At 42.3% G+C, this 23,359-nt stretch overlaps 1 protein-coding gene across 1 annotated transcript in view; it reads right to left on the bottom strand.

Moving 5' to 3' along the window:
* The window catches only part of LOC128640480 (ligand-dependent nuclear receptor corepressor-like protein), a 123,646-nt gene that overhangs the window by 7,976 nt on the left and 92,311 nt on the right, over positions 1-23,359 (bottom strand). The window contains exon 2 of the mRNA XM_053692958.1: positions 9,688-9,753. Within this exon, the coding sequence (XP_053548933.1) occupies positions 9,688-9,753 (66 nt within the window). The remainder of the gene's footprint in view (positions 1-9,687; positions 9,754-23,359) is intronic.

The raw sequence follows: 23,359 nt of genomic DNA, 5'->3' as shown, positions 1-23,359 counted from the left end.
AGTGGTTACCGGAACAATGCACGCTATAGGTTGAAGAAGAAAACCCTGATGAACAAAAATTTTCTTTAGGAGTCCCTCTAACTTTTTATCCATAGGATCAATGAAAGCACAACTGTCTTCAATAGGTATAGTTGTACGCTTAGCCAGAGTAGAAATAGCTCCCTCTACCTTAGGGACCGTCTGCCATGAGTCCTTTATGGTGTCAGAAATGGGGAACATTTTCTTAAAAACAGGAAGGGGTGCGAACGGAATACCTGGTCTATCCCACTCCTTAGTAACAATGTCCGAAATCCTCTTAGGGACTGGAAAAACATCAGTGTAAACAGGAACCTCTAAATATTCGTCCATTTTACATAATTTCTCTGGAACAACAATAGGGTCACAATCATCCAGAGTAGCTAAAACCTCCCTGAGCATTAAACAGAGGTGCTTTAGCTTAAATTTAAATGCTGTCATATCTGAATCTGTCTGAGGGAACATCTTTCCTGAATCAGAAATCTCTCCCTCAGACAGCAAATCCCTCATCCCTACCTCAGAACATTGTGAGGGAATATCGGATACGGCTACTAAAGCGTCAGAAGGCTCAGCATTTGTTCTTAACCCAGAGCTACTGCGCTTCCCTTGCAACCCTGGCAGTTTAGATAAAACCTCTGTGAGGGTAGTATTCATAGCTGAAGCCATATCTTGCAAGGTGAAAGAATTAGACGCACTAGAAGTACTTGGCGTCGCTTGTGCGGGCGTAACTGGTTGTGACACTTGGGGAGAACTAGATGGTGAAACCTGATTTCCTTCTGTCTGAGTGTCATTTAATACCAAATTTTTATAAGTCAAAATATGCTGTTTGCAATTTATAGACATATCAGTACAATTGGGACACATTCTTAGAGGGGGGTTCCACAATGGCTTCTAAACTAATTGAACAATGAGTTTCCTCAGTGTAAGACATGTTTAACAGGCTAGTAATGAAGCAAGCAAGCTTGGAAAACACTTTAATGAAAAAAACACAATTTGCAAAAACGGTACTGTACCTTTAAGAGAAAAAAACATAATTTATGCTTACCTGATAAATTTATTTCTCTTGTAGTGTATCCAGTCCACGGATCATCCATTACTTGTGGGATATTCTCCTTCCCAACAGGAAGTTGCAAGAGGATCACCCACAGCAGAGCTGCTATATAGCTCCTCCCCTCACTGCCATATCCAGTCATTCGACCGAAACAAGACGAGAAAGGAGAAACCATAGGGTGCAGTGGTGACTGTAGTTTAATTAAAATTTAGACCTGCCTTAAAAGGACAGGGCGGGCCGTGGACTGGATACACTACAAGAGAAATGAATTTATCAGGTAAGCATAAATTATGTTTTCTCTTGTTAAGTGTATCCAGTCCACGGATCATCCATTACTTGTGGGATACCAATACCAAAGCTAAAGTACACGGATGATGGGAGGGACAAGGCAGGAACTTAAACGGAACCACTGCCTGTAGAACCTTTCTCCCAAAAACAGCCTCCGAAGAAGCAAAAGTGTCAAATTTGTAATATTTTGAAAAGGTGTGAAGCGAAGACCAAGTCGCAGCCTTGCAAATCTGTTCAACAGAGGCCTCATTTTTAAAGGCCCAGGTGGAAGCCACAGCTCTAGTAGCTGTAATCCTTTCAGGGGGCTGCTGTCCAGCAGTCTCATAGGCTAAGCGTATTATGCTCCGAAGCCAAAAGGAGAGAGAGGTTGCCGAAGCTTTTGGACCTCTCCTCTGTCCAGAGTAAACGACAAACAGGGCAGATGTTTGACGAAAATCTTTAGTAGCCTGTAAGTAAAACTTCAAGGCACGGACTACCTCCAGATTATGCAAAAGACGTTCCTTCTTTGAAGAAGGATTAGGACACAATGATGGAACAACAATCTCTTGATTGATATTCCGATTCCACCTTAGGTAAAAACCCAGGTTTGGTACGCAGAACTACCTTGTCTGAATGAAAAATCAGATAAGGAGAATCACAATGTAAGGCAGATAACTCAGACTCTTCGAGCCGAGGAAATAGCCATCAAAAACAGAACTTTCCAAGATAAAAGTTTAATATCAATGGAATGAAGGGGTTCAAACGGAACTCCCTGAAGAACTTTAAGAACCAAGTTTAAGCTCCACGGGGGAGCAACAGTTTTAAGCACAGGCTTAATCCTAACCAAAGCCTGACAAAATGCCTGGACGTCTGGAACTTCTGCCAGACGCTTGTGCAAAAGAATAGACAGAGCAGAGATCTGTCCTTTTAAATAACTAGCTGATAAGCCTTTGTCCACACCCTCTTGGAGAAAGGACAATATCCTAGGAATCCTAACCTTACTCCATAAGTAACTCTTGGATTCACACCAATAAAGATATTTACGCCATATCTTATGGTAGATTTTCCTGGTGACAGGCTTTCGAGCCTGTATTAAGGTATCAATGACTGACGCGGAGAAGCCACGCCTTGATAGAATCAAGCGTTCAATCTCCATGCAGTCAGTCTCAGAGAAATTAGATTTGGATGATTGAAAGGACCTTGTATTAGAAGGTCCTGCCTCAGAGGCAGAGTCCATGGTGGAAGAGATGACATGTCCACTAGGTCTGCATACCAGGTCCTGCGTGGCCTCGCAGGCGCTATCAGAATCACCGATGCTCTCTCCTGTTTGATTTTGGCAATCAGTCGAGGGAGCAGAGGAAACGGTGGAAACACATAGGCCAGGTTGAAGAACCAAGGAGCTGCTAGGACATCTATCAGCGTTGCTCCCGGGTCCCTGGACCTGGATCCGTAACAAGGAAGCTTGGCGTTCTGGCGAGACGCCATGAGATCCAGTTCTGGTTTGCCCCAACGATGGACCAGTTGAGCAAACACCTCCGGATGGAGTTCCCACTCCCCCGGATGAAAAGTCTGATGACTTAGAAAATCCGCCTCCCAGTTCTCTACGCCTGGGATGTGGATCGCCGACAGGTGGCAAGAGTGAGACTCTGCCCAGCGAATTATCTTTGAGACTTCTAACATCGCTAGGGAACTCCTGGTTCCCCCTTGATGGTTGATGTAAGCCACAGTCGTGATGTTGTCCGACTGAAATCTGATGAACCTCAGTGTTGCTAACTGAGGCCAAGCTAGAAGAGCCTTGAATATTGCTCTTAACTCCATAATATTTATTGGGAGGAGTTTCTCCTCCTTAGTCCACGATCCCTGAGCCTTCAGGGAGTTCCAGACTGCGCCCCAACCTAGAAGGCTGGCATCTGTTGTTACAATCGTCCAATCTGGCCTGCGAAAGGTCATACCCTTGGACAGATGGACCCGAGAAAGCCACCAGAGAAGAGAATCTCTGGTCTCTTGATCCAGATTTAGTAGAGGGGACAAATCTGAGTAATCCCCATTCCACTGACTTAGCATGCATAATTGCAGCGGTCTGAGATGCAGGCGCGCAAATGGCACTATGTCCATTGCCGCTACCATTAAGCCGATTACTTCCATGCACTGAGCCACTGACGGGCATGGAATGGAATGAAGGACACGGCAAGCATTTAGAAGTTGATAACCTGGACTCCGTCAGGTACATTTTCATCTCTACAGAATCTATAAGAGTCCCTAGGAAGGAGACTCTTGTGAGTGGTGATAGAGAACTCTTTTCCATGTTCACTTTCCACCCATGCGACCTCAGAAATGCCAGAACTATCTCTTTATGAGACTTGGCAATTTGAAAGCTTGACGCCTGTATCAGGATGTCTTCTAGATACGGAGCCACCGCTATGCCTCGCGGTCATAGAACCGCCAGAAGTGAGCCCAGAACCTTTGTAAAAATTCTCTGGGCAGTGGCCAACCCGAAGGGAAGAGCTACAAAATGGTAATGCCTGTCTAGAAAGGCAAACCTTAGGAACCGATGATGATGTTTGTGAATCGGTATGTGAAGGTAGGCATCCTTTAAGTCCACTGTGGTCATGTACTGACCCTCTTGGATCATGGGTAGGATGGTCCGAATAGTTTCCATTTTGAATGATGGAACTCTGAGGAATTTGTTTAAGATCTTTAGATCCAAGATAGGTCTGAAGGTTCCCTCTTTCTTGGGAACCACAAACAGATTTGAATAAAATCCCTGTCCTTGTTCCGTCCGCGGAACTGGATGGATCACTCCCATTACTAGGAGGTCTTGCACACAGCTTAGGAATGCCTCTTTCTTTATCTGGTTTGCTGATAACCTTGAAAGATGAAATCTCCCTTGTGGAGGAGAATCTTTGAAGTCCAGAAGATACCCCTGAGATATGATCTCCAACGCCCAGGGATCCTGAACATCTCTTGCCCACGCCTGGGCGAAGAGAGAAAGTCTGCCCCCCACTAGATCAGTTTCCGGATAGGGGGCCGTTCCTTCATGCTGTCTTGGGGGCAGCAGCAGGCTTTCTGGCCTGCTTGCCCTTGTTCCAGGACTGGTTAGGTTTCCAGGCCCGTCTGGAATGAGCAACAGTTCCCTCTTGTTTTGAAGGGGAGGAAGTTGATGCTGCTCCTGCCTTGAAATTTCGAAAGGCACGAAAATTAGACTGTTTGGCCTTTGATTTGGCCCTGTCCTGAGGAAGTGTATGACCCTTGCCTCCAGTAATGTCAGCAATAATTTCCTTCAAGCCAGGCCCGAATAAGGTCTGCCCCTTGAAAGGAATGTTGAGTAATTTAGACTTTGAAGTCACGTCAGCTGACCAGGATTTAACCCATAGCGCCCTACGCGCCTGGATGGCGAATCCGGAATTCTTAGCCGTTAGTTTAGTCAAATGAACAATGGCATCAGAAATGAGTTAGCTAGCTTAAGCGTTCTAAGCTTGTCAATAATTTCATTCAATGGAGCTGTCTGGATGGCCTCTTCCAGGGCCTCAAACCAGAATGCCGCCGCAGCAGTGACAGGCGCAATGGATGCAAGGGGCTTGTTGAATAAACATTTTCTTAAGGTAACCCTCCAATTTTTTTATCCATTGGATCTGAAAAAGCACAACTGTAATCAACCGGGATAGTGGTACGCTTTGCTAAAGTAGAAACTGCTCCCTCCACCTTAGGGACCGTCTGCCATAAGTCCCGTGTAGTGGCGTCTATTGGAAACATTTTTCTAAATATAGGAGGTGGGGAAAAGGGCACACCGGGTCTATCCCACTCTTTGCTAATAATTTCTGTAAGCCTTTTAGGTATAGGAAAAACGTCAGTACACACCGGCACCGCATAGTAACTATCCAGCCTACACAATTTCTCTGGAATTGCAACTGTGTTACAGTCATTCAGAGCAGCTAATACCTCCCCAAGCAATACATGGAGGTTCTCAAGCTTAAATTTAAAATTAGAAATCTCTGAATCAGGTTTCCCCGAGTCAGAGATGTCACCCACAGACTGAAGCTCTCCGTCCTCATGTTCTGCATACTGTGACGCAGTATCAGGCATGGCTCTAACAGCATTTGCGCGCTCTTTATCTCTACTAACCCCAGAGCTATTGCGCTTGCCTCTTAATTCAGGCAATCTAGATAATACCTCAGACAGGGTATTATTCATGATTGCAGCCATGTCCTGCAAGGTAATCGCTATGGGCGTCCCTGATGTAATTGGCGCCATATTAGCGTGCGTCCCCTGAGCGGGAGGCGAAGGGTCTGACACATGGGGAGAGTTAGTCGGCATAACTTCCCCCTCGACAGAACCCTCTGGTGATAATTATTTTATAGATAAAGACTGATCTTTACTGTTTAAGGTGAAATCAATACATTTAGTACACATTCTCCTATGGGGCTCCACCATGGCTTTCAAACATAATGAACAAGTAGGTTCCTCTGTGTCAGACATGTTTAAACAGACTAGCAATGAGACTAGCAAGCTTGGAAAACACTTTAAAACAAGTTTACAAGCAATATAAAAAAAACGTTACTGCGCCTTTAAGAAACACAAATTTTCCCAAATTTTGAAATAACAGTGAAAAAATGCAGTTACACTAACGAAATCTTTACAGTGTATGTAATAAGTTAGCAGAGCATTGCACCCACTTGCAAATGGATGATTAACCCCTTAATACCAAAAACGGAATAACAAATGACAAAAACGTTTTTTAAACAGTCACAACAACTGCCACAGCTCTACTGTGGCTTTTTACCAACCTCAATACGACTTTTGAAGCCTTTTGAGCCCTTCAGAGAAGTCCTGGATCATGCAGGAAGAAGCTGGATGTCTGTGTCTGTAATTTTTGCTGTGCAAAAAAAAAAACGCCAAAATAGGCCCCTCCCACTCATATTACAACAGTGGGAAGCCTCAGGGAACTGTTTCTAGGCAAAATTCAAGCCAGCCATGTGGAAAAAACTAGGCCCCAATAAGTTTTATCACCAAACATATGTAAAAAACGATTAAACATGCCAGCAAACGTTTTAAAATACACTTTTATAAGAGTATCTCTATTAATAAGCCTGATACCAGTCGCTATCACTGCATTTAAGGCTTTACTTACATTACTTCGGTATCAGCAGCATTTTCTAGCAAATTCCATCCCTACAAAAATATTTTAACTGCACATTCCTTATTACAGGAAAACCTGCACGCTATTCCCCCTCTGAAGTTACCTCACTCCTCAGAATATGTGAGAACAGCAAAGGATCTTAGTTACTTCTGCTAAGATCATAGAAAATGCAGGCAGATTCTTCTTCTAAATACTGACTGAGATAAAAAGTACACTCTGGTACCATTTAAAAATAACAAACTTTTGATTGAAGAAATAAACTAAGTATAAAACACCACAGTCCTCTTACGACCTCCATCTTAGTTGAGAGTTGCAAGAGAATGACTGGATATGGCAGTGAGGGGAGGAGCTATATAGCAGCTCTGCTGTGGGTGATCCTCTTGCAACTTCCTGTTGGGAAGGAGAATATCCCACAAGTAATGGATGATCATTGGACTGGATACACTTAACAAGAGAAAAGGCATACACAAACTGCAAAACAGGTTAAAATTGCTTCAAAAATTCCGAAATTTTAACAGTGTACCCACTAAGCTTTAGAAGGATAGCACCACAAGTAAAAAAGCAATAGACCTCCAAATGAAAAAAACGGATTGATAATTGTCTAAAACCGGTTAAAAACCCCTAAAGCACCTTGCCACAGCACTGCTGTGGCCCTACTTGCCCATAGGAAACGAGAATATGGGGTTTAAAGCTTCAATTAGTCCCTTAGAAGACTATCAGGACCTCAGGAGAAGTTGCTTGCTGTTTGTAAATGTGCAACCGAGGCGCGAAAATAGGCCCCGCCCACCTCACTCGATGTTGCTGGGGCCCACACAAAACTAACAAACCCTGCCTGAAAGCCATGTGTGTTATAAACAACCCCAAAGAAACCTCAAGCAAATGTCCCATAAAACTGAAAACGTTACTCCCAGACACAAAAAAGTGTGTCCCAAATTCACATAACAAACTGAGTGCCCACAAAAAATTAACCCTTTATGCAAGCTAGTAAAACCTCTGATAACACTAGGATTACTGCTTACCCTTCCCCTAATGGGGACACTGTCAGCCTTTCTGAGTTAACACAGTCTCTGCAGAAAATATGACTGAACATACCTCATTGCTGTATAGCAAGAAACCGTTCCTCACACTGAAGTTTTCCTATACTCCTCAGCTTCTGTGGTAAAAGCAGTGGACCTTAGTTACAAATGCTAAGATCATCATCCTCTAGGCAGAAATCTTCATCTATGTCCTGCCTGAGAGTAAATAGTACAACACCGGTACCATTTAAAAATAACAAACTCTTGATTGAAGAGAAAATAAAAACTAACAGTTTAACACCTCTTCTCTTTACCCTTCCAGCTTAGAGCCAGCAAAGAGAATGACTGGGGTGGAGTTAAGTGGGAGCTATATAGACAGCTCTGCTGTGGTGATCTCTTTGCTACTTCCTGTTAGGAAGGAAAATATCCCACAAGTAAGGATGAATCCATGGACTCGGTACATCATGCAAAAGAAATCGACTAAATTCGATACAATAGATTAATTTATGAAATTAAATCTGATCATCAATTCTCAATCTCTGCAGAAAATGTGATATTGAATACATATAAATTATAAGCGTGAGGAAAGATAGGGTTAAATCCCATTACGGTTTTAAACCAATCAAAATGTACCTTTTAAAAAAAAAAAAAAGGGGGGGGGCGGAACAGGCCATTTGACCACACTATGACAGACAAGCCGAAACGTGTCAGTGGGTCACTGGGATTTATTCATACTTTTTCCACCTTTTCTGCTATGAATTAATGAAGAAATGTTTTAATTGCTGTGATCAAATAAAAGTTCATTTGTATCTGCCAATGGAGATGCTCCTTTTCTTTTTTGCACTTTGTTACATTACAATAAAACATGGGGGGGGTTATTCACAGAGTGGGTGATTGATGGATTCTATTTTTTTTTTTTTAATTGGACATTGTACTCAAAAAAATGTTCTGGCATGCATAAGGAAGGCAACAATTACATATATTAAATCTATATGTTGGCATGAAAGGGGTTAAAAGGAACAATGTACTCAGGGCAGTTAGCTGATAAGAGTTTATTGCATTATACAAGCAATAACAGAAACACTTTTAAAAATGACTGGACTTTCTCCCACCCCCAGAGGGAGTTTGAATTCTGCTGCTTACTTTGCTTTCGTAAAGAAAATACTGCTGTATTCATACTGGCAGTGTCAACAGAAAAAAGAAGCTATTTCAGAGGACAAAATACCCAGCAGGTTAAATTGTTTACTGGGAGCCCCCAAGGCAGAACATGCTGTGATCTGAGAGGTCATTGCAGAAAATGCAACATATATGAAGAAAGAACAGGACACATGCAGGAACTGTTCGTTTATTTGCTTTGCATCGCTGCTCCCTTCAAAAAGTGCTGCGTTCTGGCTGCATTGTGTAATTTTCCATAACAGTGCATCCAGAGTGAAGCATTGTTTGAAGACAACAGTCAAACATGGAGAAGGATTGGCTCTCATGGATTTTTACAACCCTAGCCTTTCCTGGTCTGCAAAGTTGTGACTCCTGAATGTGACATACTTGCAAACATTGCAACTTTTTTTATTACTACATTTTTACAATATAATTATGTGATGTAAGACCAACGTTTTTTTTTCCAAGAGACGTTTTTAAAACTTACATTTTTTTTCTCTACAGCTTATTTGCAATTTTAAACGGCTGCAATATATTATAAAATTTTATAAATTGTTTTTTTATTTCTCCAGTTAATCTGATGATGGTGCTTTTAGTGTAACTGTCTAATATAAATTGAATTTAATTTCAAAATGACCTGCAGAACATGTTTCGCTAAAAATATCATTGCAGAAAGTTGAAAAAAAAAAAAAAAAGTTCTGCCTCTGGGCTGGTGGAAACGGTATACGGTGCAATGTCTCTTTAAAGTAGTTGGTCTAAAAATAAAAAAGGAAGGAAAGCAGAAATAAAATCCAGAAAATCGGGACAGTATAGGAAACTATTTTATGGAAAGCTCCCACACATATAAACTGATTTTATTTTTCTGATGTAATACTTCAGTAGTTTTGATGGTTTAGGTACTTTATAGTCTTTATTTTAGCATATTAGAAAAACTATTTATTGAATGTTACTTATAAGACCTATTAACAATGAGGTTTAATACAAATTTTGCAAAAACCCTAAATTGATCTAAGAACTAGTGATAAAAAGAAAATGTTAGGACATACCTTTAAATAAGTGGAGATCTTTTAACAGGCCAGGTCCAAATAGTCCTTCTAATATACTCTCAAAACCTAGAAACATACAGCAACAATGTTAAAGGGACATGAAAATAAATATTTAAGTTTTAAGATTCAGAGCATGCAATTTTAAAGACACTTTTAAATTAACTTATCACAGGTTTTGTTCTATTAGTATATTTTGTTAAATAGCATACATATCCTCAGTATCTGTAATGCACTAATCGGAGCCAGCTGACTGGTGGTTACATACATTTGTCATTGGCTCACCAGTAGCGTTCAGCTAGAACCCAGTAATGCAGTATTGCTCTGGAGCTGACTGTGTAAAAGCCCTTTGTAAGGGTTAAATACAGTTTTATGTAAGCAACACTGCAATAATAAAATTCCCTAACATAAGAGTATTTTCTTTTTTTGCACATTTATGTCCCTTTAACTATTTTCCAGTTTTCTAAAAACAAAAACAGAATTTATGCTTACCTGATAAATTACTTTCTCCAAAGGCGTCATCCTTACTTGTGGGAATATCTCTTCCCCAACAGGAAATGGCAAAGAGTCCCAGCAAAGCTGGCCATATAGTCCCTCCTAGGCTCCGCCCACCCCAGTCATTCGACCGACGGACAGGAGGAAAAATATAGGAGAAACCATATGGTACCGTGGTGACTGTAGTTAGAGAAAATAATTCATCAGACCTGATTAAAAAACCAGGGCGGGCCGTGGACCGGACACACCGTTGGAGAAAGTAATTTATCAGGTAAGCATGAATTCTGTTTTCTCCAACATTGGTGTGTCCGGTCCATGGCGTCATCCTTACTTGTGGGAACCAATACCAAAGCTTTAGGACACGGATGAAGGGAGGGAGCAAATCAGGTTACCTAAACGGAAGGCACCACGGCTTGCAAAACCTTTCTCCCAAAAATAGCCTCCGAAGAAGCAAAAGTATCAAATTTGTAAAATTTGGCAAAAGTGTGCAGTGAAGACCAAGTCGCTGCCTTACAAATCTGGTCAACAGAAGCCTCGTTCTTGAAGGCCCATGTGGAAGCCACAGCCCTAGTGGAGTGAGCTGTGATTCTTTCAGGAGGCTGCCGTCCGGCAGTCTCATAAGCCAATCGGATGATGCTTTTAAGCCAAAAGGAAAGAGAGGTAGAAGTCGCTTTTTGACCTCTCCTTTTACCAGAATAGACAACAAACAAAGAAGATGTTTGTCTGAAATCTTTTGTAGCCTCTAAATAGAATTTTAGAGCACAGACTACGTCCAAATTGTGTAACAAACGTTCCTTCTTTGAAACTGGATTCGGACATAAAGAAGGTACAACTATCTCCTGGTTAATATTCTTGTTAGAAACAACCTTTGGAAGAAAACCAGGCTTAGTACGCAAAACCACCTTATCTGCATGGAAAACCAGATAGGGCGGAGTACACTGCAGAGCAGATAACTCTGAAACTCTTCTAGCAGAAGAAAACAGAATTTATGTTTACCTGATAAATTTCTTTCTCCAACGGTGTGTCCGGTCCACGGCGTCATCCTTACTTGTGGGATATTCTCTTCCCCAACAGGAAATGGCAAAGAGCCCAGCAAAGCTGGTCACATGATCCCTCCTAGGCTCCGCCTACCCCAGTCATTCGACCGACGTTAAGGAGGAATAATAGCATAGGAGAAACCATATGGTACCGTGGTGACTGTAGTTAAAGAAAATAAATTATCAGACCTGATTAAAAAACCAGGGCGGGCCGTGGACCGGACACACCGTTGGAGAAAGAAATTTATCAGGTAAACATAAATTCTGTTTTCTCCAACATAGGTGTGTCCGGTCCACGGCGTCATCCTTACTTGTGGGAACCAATACCAAAGCTTTAGGACACGGATGAAGGGAGGGAGCAAATCAGGTCACCTAAATGGAAGGCACCACGGCTTGCAAAACCTTTCTCCCAAAAATAGCCTCAGAAGAAGCAAAAGTATCAAACTTGTAAAATTTGGTAAAAGTGTGCAGTGAAGACCAAGTCGCTGCCCTACATATCTGATCAACAGAAGCCTCGTTCTTGAAGGCCCATGTGGAAGCCACAGCCCTAGTGGAATGAGCCGTGATTCTTTCGGGAGGCTGCCGTCCGGCAGTCTCGTAAGCCAATCTGATGATGCTTTTAATCCAAAAAGAGAGAGAGGTAGAAGTTGCTTTTTGACCTCTCCTTTTACCTGAATAAACAACAAACAGGGAAGATGTTTGTCTAAAATCCTTTGTAGCATCTAAATAGAATTTTAGAGCGCGAACAACATCCAAATTGTGCAACAAGCGTTCCTTCTTTGAAACTGGTTTCGGACACAGAGAAGGTACGATAATCTCCTGGTTAATGTTTTTGTTAGAAACAACTTTTGGAAGAAAACCAGGTTTAGTACGTAAAACCACCTTATCTGCATGGAACACCAGATAAGGAGGAGAACACTGCAGAGCAGATAATTCTGAAACTCTTCTAGCAGAAGAAATTGCAACTAAAAACAAAACTTTCCAAGATAATAACTTAATATCAACGGAATGTAAGGGTTCAAACGGAACCCCCTGAAGAACTGAAAGAACTAAATTGAGACTCCAAGGAGGAGTCAAAGGTTTGTAAACAGGCTTGATTCTAACCAGAGCCTGAACAAAGGCTTGAACATCTGGCACAGCTGCCAGTTTTTTGTGAAGTAACACCGACAAGGCAGAAATCTGTCCCTTCAGGGAACTTGCCGATAATCCTTTTTCCAATCCTTCTTGAAGGAAGGATAGAATCCTAGGAATCTTAACCTTGTCCCAAGGGAATCCTTTAGATTCACACCAACAGATATATTTTTTCCAAATTTTATGGTAAATCTTTCTAGTTACAGGCTTTCTGGCCTGAACAAGAGTATCGATAACAGAATCTGAGAAACCTCGCTTCGATAAAATCAAGCGTTCAATCTCCAAGCAGTCAGCTGGAGTGAAACCAGATTCGGATGTTCGAACGGACCCTGAACAAGAAGGTCTCGTCTCAAAGGTAGCTTCCAAGGTGGAGCCGATGACATATTCACCAGATCTGCATACCAAGTCCTGCGTGGCCACGCAGGAGCTATCAAGATCACCGACGCCCTCTCCTGATTGATCCTGGCTACCAGCCTGGGGATGAGAGGAAAAGGCGGGAACACATAAGCTAGTTTGAAGGTCCAAGGTGCTACTAGTGCATCCACTAGAGCCGCCTTGGGATCCCTGGATCTGGACCCGTAGCAAGGAACTTTGAAGTTCTGACGAGAGGCCATCAGATCCATGTCTGGAATGCCCCAAAGTTGAGTGACTTGGGCAAAGATTTCCGGATGGAGTTCCCACTCCCCCGGATGCAATGTCTGACGACTCAGAAAATCCGCTTCCCAATTTTCCACTCCCGGGATGTGGATAGCAGACAGGTGGCAGGAGTGAGACTCCGCCCATAGAATGATCTTGGTCACTTCTTCCATCGCTAGGGAACTCCTTGTTCCCCCCTGATGGTTGATATACGCAACAGTCGTCATGTTGTCTGATTGAAACCGTATGAACTTGGTCCTCGCTAGCTGAGGCCAAGCCTTGAGAGCATTGAATATCGCTCTCAGTTCCAGAATATTTTGATAGAGAACTCTTTTCCACGTTCACTTTCCAGCCGTGCGATCTGAGAAAGGCCAGGACGATGTCCGTGTGAGCCTTTGCTCGAGGGAGGGACGACGCTTGAATTAGAATGTCGTCCAGGTAAGGTACTACTGCAATGCCCCTTGGTCTTAGCACAGCTAGAAGGGACCCTAGTACCTTTGTGAAAATCCTTGGAGCAGTGGCTAATCCGAAAGGAAGCGCCACGAACTGGTAATGTTTGTCCAGGAATGCAAACCTTAGGAACCGATGATGTTCCTTGTGGATAGGAATATGTAGATACGCATCCTTTAAATCCACCGTGGTCATGAATTGACCTTCCTGGATGGAAGGAAGGATAGTTCGAATGGTTTCCATCTTGAAAGATGGGACCTTGAGAAATTTGTTTAAGATCTTGAGATCTAGGATTGGTCTGAATGTTCCCTCTTTTTTGGGAACTATGAACAGATTGGAGTAGAACCCCATCCCTTGTTCTCTCAATGGAACAGGATGAATCACTCCCATTTTTAACAGGTCTTCTACGCAAAGTAAGAACGCCTGTCTTTTTATGTGGTCTGAAGACAACTGAGACCTGTGGAACCTTCCCCTAGGGGGAAGTCCCTTGAATTCCAGAAGATAACCCTGGGAGACTATTTCTAGCGCCCAAGGATCCAGAACATCTCTTGCCCAAGCCTGAGCGAAGAGAGAGAGTCTGCCCCCCACCAGATCCGGTCCCGGATCGGGGGCCGATATTTCATGCTGTCTTGGTAGCAGTGGCAGGTTTCTTTGCCTGCTTTCCCTTGTTCCAGCCTTGCATTGGTCTCCAAGCTGGCTTGGCCTGAGAAGTATTACCTTCTTGCTTAGAGGACGTAGCACCTTGGGCTGGTCCGTTTTTACGAAAGGGACGAAAATTAGGTCTATTTTTTGCCTTGAAAGGCCGATCCTGAGGAAGGGCACGGCCCTTACCCCCAGTGATATCAGAGATAATCTCTTTCAAGTCAGGACCAAACAGCGTTTTCCCCTTGAAAGGAATGTTTAGTAGCTTGTTCTTGGAAGACGCATCAGCCGACCAAGATTTCAACCAAAGCGCTCTGCGCGCCACAATAGCAAACCCAGAATTCTTAGCCGCTAACTTAGCCAATTGCAAAGAGGCGTCAAGAGTGAAAGAATTAGCCAATTTGAGAGCATTGACTCTGTCCATAATCTCCTCATAAGGAGGCGAGTCACTATCGAGCACCTTAATCAGTTCATCAAACCAGAAATATGCGGCTGTAGTGACAGGGACAATGCATGAAATGGGTTGTAGAAGGTAACCCTGCTGAACAAACATCTTTTTAAGCAAACCTTCTAATTTTTTATCCATAGGATCTTTGAAAGCACAACTATCCTCTATGGGAATAGTGGTGCGTTTGTTTAAAGTAGAAACCGCTCCCTCGACCTTGGGGACTGACTGCCATAAGTCCTTTCTGGGGTCGACCATAGGAAACAATTTTTTAAATATGGGGGGAGGGACGAAAGGAATACCGGGCCTTTCCCATTCTTTATTAACAATGTCCGCCACCCGCTTGGGTATAGGAAAAGCTTCTGGGAGCCCCGGCACCTCTAGGAACTTGTCCATTTTACATAGTTTCTCTGGGATGACCAAATTTTCACAATCATCCAGAGTGGATAATACCTCCTTAAGCAAAATGCGGAGATGTTCCAATTTAAATTTAAAAGTAATCACATCAGATTCAGCCTGCTGAGAAATATTCCCTAAATCAGTAATTTCTCCCTCAGACAAAACCTCCCTGGCCCCCTCAGATTGGGTTAGGGGCCCTTCAGAGATATTAATATCAGCGTCGTCATGCTCTTCAGTAACTAAAACAGAGCATCCACGCTTACGCTGAACAGGGTTCATTTTGGCTAAAATGTTTTTGACAGAATTATCCATTACAGCCGTTAATTGTTGCATAGTAAGGAGTATTGGCGCGCTAGATGTACTAGGGGCCTCCTGAGTGGGCAAGACTCGTGTAGACGAAGGAGGGAATGATGCAGTACCATGCTTACTCCCCTCACTTGAGGAATCATCTTGGGCATCATTGTCATTATCACAAAAATCACATTTATTTAAATGAATAGGAATTCTGGCTTCCCCACATTCAGAACACAGTCTATCTGGTAGTTCAGACATGTTAAACAGGCATAAACTTGATAAGAAAGTACAAAAAACGTTTTGAAATAAAACCGTTACTGTCACTTTAAATTTTAAACTGAACACACTTTATTACTGCAATTGCGAAAAAACATGAAGGAATTGTTCAAAATTCACCAAACTTTCACCACAGTGTCTTAAAGCCTTGAAAATATTGCACACCAAATTTGGAAGCTTTAACCCTTAAAATAACGGAACCGGAGCCGTTTTAAGCTTTAACCCCTTTACAGTCCCTGGTATCTGCTTTGCTGAGACCCAACCAAACCCAAGGGGAATACGATACCAAATGATGCCTTCAGAAGTCTTTTATAAGTATCAGAGCTCCTCTCACATGCGACTGCATGCCATGCCTCTCAAAAACAAGTGCGCAACACCGGCGCGAAAATGAGACTCTGCCTATGCTTTGGGAAAGCCCCTAAAGAATAAGGTGTCTAAAACAGTGCCTGCCGATATTATTATATCAAAATACCCAGAATAAATGATTCCTCAAGGCTAAATAAGTGTTAATATCAATCGATTTAGCCCAAAAAATGTCTACAGTCTAAATAAGCCCTTGTGAAGCCCTTATTTACAATCGTAATAAACATGGCTTACCGGATCCCATAGGGAAAATGACAGCTTCCAGCATTACATCGTCTTGTTAGAATGTGTCATACCTCAAGCAGCAAAGACTGCAAACTGTTCCCCCAACTGAAGTTAATGCTCTCAACAGTCCTGTGTGGAACAGCCATGGATTTTAGTTACGGTTGCTAAAATCATTTTCCTCATACAAACAGAATTCTTCATCTCTTTTCTGTTTCTGAGTAAATAGTACGTACCAGCACTATTTGAAAATAACAAACTCTTGATTGAATAATGAAAAACTACAGTTAAACACTAAAAAACTCTAAGCCATCTCCGTGGAGATGTTGCCTGTACAACGGCAAAGAGAATGACTGGGGTAGGCGGAGCCTAGGAGGGATCATGTGACCAGCTTTGCTGGGCTCTTTGCCATTTCCTGTTGGGGAAGAGAATATCCCACAAGTAAGGATGACGCCGTGGACCGGACACACCTATGTTGGAGAAATAGCAACCAAAAACAAAAGTTTCCAAGATAGTAACTTAATATCTATGGAATGTAAAGGTTCAAACGGAACCCCTTGAAGAACTGAAAGAACTAGATTTAGACTCCAGGGAGGAGTCAAAGGTCTGTAAACAGGCTTGATCCTAACCAGAGCCTGAACAAATGCTTGAACATCTGGCACAGCTGCCAGTCTTTTGTGTAGTAAGATAGATAAAGCAGAGATCTGTCCCTTTAGAGAACTTGCAGATAATCCTTTCTCCAAACCTTCTTGTAGAAAGGAGAGAATCTTAGGAATTTTTATCTTATTCCATGGGAATCCTTTGGATTCACACCAACAGATATATCTTTTCCATATTTTATGGTAAATATTTCTAGTTACTGGTTTTCTGGCTTGAACCAGAGTATCTATCACAGAATCTGAAAACCCACGCTTTGATAGAATCAAGCGTTCAATCTCCAAGCCGTCAGCTGGAGGGAGACCAGATTTGGATGTTCGAATGGACCCTGAACAAGAAGGTCCTGTCTCAAAGGTAGCTTCCATGGTGGAACCGATGACATATTCACCAGGTCTGCATACCAAGTCCTGCGTGGCCACGCAGGAGCTATCAAGATCACCGAGGCCCTCTCCTGTTTGATCCTGGCTACCAGCCTGGGAATGAGAGGAAACGGTGGAAATACATAAGCTAGGTTGAAGGTCCAAGGTGCTACTAGTGCATCTACTAGAGTCGCCTTGGGATCCCTGGATCTGGACCCGTAGCAAGGAACCTTGAAGTTCTGACGAGACGCCATCAGATCCATGTCTGGAATGTCCCATAATTGAGTTAGTTGGGCAAAGATCTCCGGGTGGAGTTCCCACTCCCCCGGATGGAATGTCTGACGACTCAGATAATCCGCTTCCCAGTTTTCCACACCTGGGATGTGGATCGCAGATAGGTGGCAGGAGTGATCCTCCGCCCATTGAATTATTTTGGTCACTTATTTCATCGCCAGGGAACTCCTTGTTCCCCCCTGATGATTGATATACGCAACGGTCGTCATGTTGTCTGATTGGAATGTTATGAATCTGGCCTTTGCTAGCTGAGGCCAAGCCCTGAGAGCATTGAAGATCGCTCTTAGTGCCAGAATGTTTATCGGGAGAAGAGACTCTTCCCGAGACCATAGTCCCTGAGCTTTCAGGGATTCCCAGACCGCGCCCCAACCCACTAGACTGGCGTCGGTCGTGACAATGACCCACTCTGGTCTGCGGAAGCTCATTCCCTGGGATAGATGGTCCAGGGTCAGCCACCAACGGAGTGAATCTCTGGTCTTCTGATCTACTTGAATCATTGGAGACAAGTCTGTATAGTCCCCATTCCACTGTTTGAGCATGCACAGTTGTAATGGTCTTAGATGAATTCGTGCAAAAGGAACTATGTCCATTGCTGCAACCATCAACCCTACTACTTCCATGCACTGCGCTATGGAAGGACGTGGAACAGAATGAAGAACTTGACAAGTGCTTAGAAGTTTTGACTTTCTGACCTCTGTCAGAAAAATCCTCATTTCTAAGGAATCTATTATTGTTCCCAAGAAGGGAACTCTTGTTGACGGAGACAGAGAATTTTTTTCTATGTTCACCTTCCATCCGTGTGATCTGAGAAAGGCCAGAACGATGTCTGTATGAGCCTTTGCTTTTGACAGGGACGACGCTTGTATTAGAATGTCGCCCAAGTAAGGTACTACTGCAATGCCCCTCGGTCTTAGAACCGCTAGAAGGGACCCTAGTACCTTTGTGAAAATCCTTGGAGCAGTGGATAACCCGAATGGGAGGGCCACAAACTGGTAATGTTTGTCCAGAAAGGCGAACCTTAGGAACTGATGATGTTGTTTGTGGATAGGAATATGTAGGTACGCATCCTTTAGATCCACGGTAGTCATAAATTGACCTTCCTGGATAGTGGGTAGAATCGTTCGAATGGTTTCCATCTTGAACGATGGTACCCTGAGAAATTTGTTTAGGATCTTCAAATCCAAAATTGGTCTGAAAGTTCCCTCTTTTTTGGGAACTACGAACAGATTTGAATAAAATCCCATTCCTTGTTCCTTTATTGGAACTGGGTGTATCACTCCCATCTTTAACAGGTCTTCTACACAATGTAAGAACGCCTGTCTCTTTATTTGTTTTAAGGATAAGTGAGACATGTGGAACCTTCCCCTTGGGGGTAGTTCCCTGAATTCCAGAAGATAACCCTGAAAAACTATTTCTAGTGCCCAGGGATCCTGAACATCTCTTGCCCAAGCCTGAGCAAAGAGAGAGAGTCTGCCCCCTACTAGATCCGGTCCCGGATCGGGGGCTACTCCTTCATGCTGTTTTGTTAGCAGCAGCAGGCTTCTTGGCCTGCTTACCCTTGTTCCAGCCTTGCATCGGTTTCCAGGCTGGTTTGGGTTGTGAGGCATTACCCTCTTGCTTAGAGGATGCAGAATTAGAGGCCGGTCAGTTCCTGAAATTGCGAAAGGAACGAAAATTAGACTTATTCTTGGCCTTAAAAGGCCTATCTTGTGGAAGGGCGTGGCCCTTTCCCCCAGTGATGTCTGAGATAATCTCTTTCAATTCTGGTCCAAATAGAGTTTTACCTTTGAAAGGGATGTTAAGCAATTTTGTCTTGGATGACACATCCGCTGACCAAGACTTTAGCCAAAGCGCTCTGCGCGCCATGATTGCAAACCCTGAATTTTTCGCCGCTAATCTAGCTAATTGCAAAGCGGCATCTAAAATAAAAGAGTTAGCCAACTTAAGTGCGTGAACTCTGTCCATAACCTCCTCATATGGAGTCTCTCTACTGAGCGACTTTTCTAGTTCCTCGAACCAGAACCACGCTGCTGTAGTGACAGGAACAATGCACGAAATGGGTTGTAGAAGGTAACCTTGCTGTACAAAAATCTTTTTAAGCAAACCCTCCAATTTTTTAACCATAGGATCTTTGAAAGCACAACTATCCTCGATAGGAATAGTAGTGCGCTTGTTTAGAGTAGAAACTGCCCCCTCGACCTTGGGGACTGTCTGCCATAAGTCCTTTCTGGGGTCGACCATAGGAAATAATTTCTTAAATATAGGGGGGGGGGGGGAACAAAAGGTATGCCAGGCTTTTCCCACTCCTTATTCACTATGTCCGCCACCCGCTTGGGTATAGGAAAAGCGTTGGGGTGCACCGGAACCTCTAGGAACTTGTCCATCTTGCATAATTTCTCTGGAATGACCAAGTTGTCACAATCATCCAGAGTAGATAACACCTCCTTAAGCAGTGCGCGGAGATGTTCTAATTTAAATTTAAATGTCACAACATCAGGTTCAGCTTGTTGAGAAATTTTTCCTGAATCTGAAATTTCCCCATCTGACAGAACCTCCCTCATGGCCACTTCAGATTGGTGTGAGGGTATGACAGAACAATTATCATCAGCGCCCTCCTGCTCTTCAGTGTTTAAAACAGAGCAATCGCGCTTTCTCTGATATGTAGGCATTTTGGATAAAATATTTGCTATGGAGTTATCCATTACAGCCGTCAATTGTTGCATGGTAATAAGCATTGGCGCGCTAGATGTACTAGGGGCCTCCTGCGTGGGCAAAACTGGTGTAGACACAGTAGGAGATGATGTAGTATCATGTTTACTCCCCTCATCTGAGGAATCATCTTGGGCAATTTTATTATCTGTGGCAGTACTGTCCTTACTTTGTTTGGACGCTATGGCACAATTATCACACAAATTTAAATGGGGAGACACATTGGCTTTCATACATATAGAACATAGCTTATCCGAAGGCACAGACATGTTAAACAGGCTTAAACTTGTCAATAAAGCACAAAAAACGTTTTAAAACAAAACCGTTACTGTCTCTTTAAATTTTAAACAGAAAACACTTTATTACTGAATATGTGAAAAAGTATGAAGGAATTGTTCAAAAATTACCAAAATAACGGAACCGGAGCCGTTTACAAATTTAACCCCTATACAGTCCCAGCTATAGCCTTTGCTGTGACCTAACCAAGCCCAGAGGGGAATACGATACCAAGTGACGCCTTCTAGAAACTTTTCCAGCTACTTTCAGATCCTCACACATGCATCTGCATGTCTTGCTCTCAAAAAACAACTGCGCAGTAATGGCGCGAAAATGAGGCTCAGTCTACAACAGGGAAGGCCCTCCCTGACTGGAAAAGGTGTCTAACATAGTGCCTGCCGTTAAAAAACGTTCCCCAAGTTTATAAATGTGAATTATCAGCATAAACATGTATAAAATGCCCAAATAAAGCAATCGATTTAGCCCATAAAAGTGTCTACCAGTTTTATAGCCCATATTAAGCCCTTTATTCTGTTTGCTTGACTAAGAAAATGGCTTACCGGTCCCCATGAGGGGAAATGACAGCCTTCCAGCATTACATGGTCTTGTTAGAAATATGGCTAGTCATACCTTAAGCAGAAAAGTCTGCTAACTGTTTCCCCCAACTGAAGTTACTTCATCTCAACAGTCCTATGTGGAAACAGCAATCGATTTTAGTTACTGTCTGCTAAAATCATCTTCCTCTCACAAACAGAAATCTTCATCCTTTTCTGTTTCAGAGTAAATAGTATATACCAGCACTATTTTAAAATAACAAACACTTGATAGAAGAATAAAAAACTACATTTAAACACCAAAAAACTCTTAACCATCTCCGTGGAGATGTTGCCTGTGCAACGGCAAAGAGAATGACTGGAGTGGGCGGAGCCTAGGAGGGACTATATGGCCAGCTTTGCTGGGACTCTTTGCCATTTCCTGTTGGGGAAGAGATATTCCCACAAGTAAGGATGACGCCGTGGACCGGACACACCAATGTTGGAGAAATATGAGAATGATACTTTTCTCAATCAGAAACAGAAGTACTGTAAAATGAGTTTACATATTATATAATATAGAGCAATATTTTTTATAAGTAAAGATTTTGAACTAATCAAGACGACACCTATTTCCTTTGGATTAAAATTCTTAGGCTAATTGTACTAATACATTTCAGGAATTTGTGAATTCCTTTATATTATTTGTCCTTACTTTATTGTCAGTTTATCCCATAACTCAGTAATGTTTTCTGTAGTATGTTTGCAAAAATGTTCTCAACCTTAGTGTCATTAAATTTAACGTACTTATAGGAGACAAGTTGTGAAGTCTTTACTTTTAAGTTTCTTTTTACTGACCATGTACCATTTTAGAAGTCCTCATCTAAAAAAAATGTTAAACTGTCTATATCTATTTGTAGACCTAAGACAATACGGTCTCCAGAACTGTACACAAGGTTCAAGATAAAGCTTAAAAACAAACAAACAAACAAACAATCTATAAAGTGATGCATCATAACAACTAAGTATTCTTTTGATCTTAGCTTCTGCACCACTACAAATACAGGTGGCCCTCGGTTTACGCTGGTTCAATTTGCGCCGTTTCAGAATAACAACCTTTATTTCAGTCATGTGACTGCTATTGAAAAGCTTTGGAAAGCAAAGTGCACTAATTAAAATAGCCAGTAGGTGGAGCTGTCCGCTTGTTTTGCAGCAAAGTTATGCAACTTAACAGCCTTAAATTGATCTGTGTACACAGATCAGACCAGATCTATCGAGCAAAATTTAGCAGGCACTTCCCTATTATCTTCATGTCCAGCTGCTTGAGGTGAGGGTGCCTAACTGCTTATTGATCACTGCAGATTGAAATGCATAGAATAGATGAAGACCCAATATTATCTTACATGCTAACAATGCAGAGAACTGATTGCATAAAAATGCAAGTAAAAAACGTTTTTGCTTATTAAACTTAGTTTGATGATGATGCAGTCTGTTGTGTAATTATTTTATTAGGTGATGTTTAGCAAATGTTTTTGTTCATTAAACTTAGTTTGATGATGAAGCATTCTGTTGTGTAATTATTTAAATAGGTGCTGTTAGCAAATGTTTTTGTTCATTAAACTTAGTTTGATGATGATACAATATATATTATTAGGTTTATAATGCTGTTTAGCATTTAAAGTCTTCAATTCAAAGCATTAAAAATAATGTATTAGGTGTTACTTATGACAATTTTGAGAGGGGACTGGAATCTAACCCCCTCACTTCCCACTGACTTACATTATAAACTGGGTTTCAATTTACAACGGTTTCGATTTACAACCATTCCTCCTGGAACCTAACCCCGGCGTAAACTGAGGGCTACCTGTGCTCAAAACCAATGATATATATATACATATACACACACACATGTATACATAACACATATGTATACATACATATATACAGTATCTCACAAAAGTGAGTACACCCCTCACATTTTTGTAAATATTTTATTATATCTTTTCATGTGACAACACTGAAGAAATGACACTTTGCTACAATGTAAAGTAGCGAGTGTACAGCCTGTATAACAGCGTAAATGTGCTGTCCCCTTAAAATAACTCACACAGTTATTAATGTATAAACTGTTGGCAACAAAAGTGAGTACACCCCTAAGTGGAAATCTCCAAATTGGGCCCAATTAGCCATTTTCCCTCCCCGGTGTCATGTGATTTGTTAATGTTACAAGGTCTCAGGTGTGAATGGGGAGCAGGTGTGTTAAATTTCTTGTTATCGCGCTCATATACTGGTCACTGGAAGTTCAACATGGCACCTCATGGCAAAGAACTCTCTGAGGATCGGAAAAAAGAATTGTTGCGCTACATAAAGATGGCCTAGGCTATAAGAAGATTGCCAAGACCCTGAAACTGAGCTGCAGCACTGTGGGCAAGACCATACAGCGGTTTCACACTACAG

This window comes from Bombina bombina, chromosome 9 (genome assembly GCF_027579735.1).
Source record: "Bombina bombina isolate aBomBom1 chromosome 9, aBomBom1.pri, whole genome shotgun sequence".
NCBI classification, from domain to species: Eukaryota; Metazoa; Chordata; class Amphibia; order Anura; family Bombinatoridae; genus Bombina; species Bombina bombina.
This window is presented reverse-complemented; position numbering and strand designations above follow the sequence as displayed.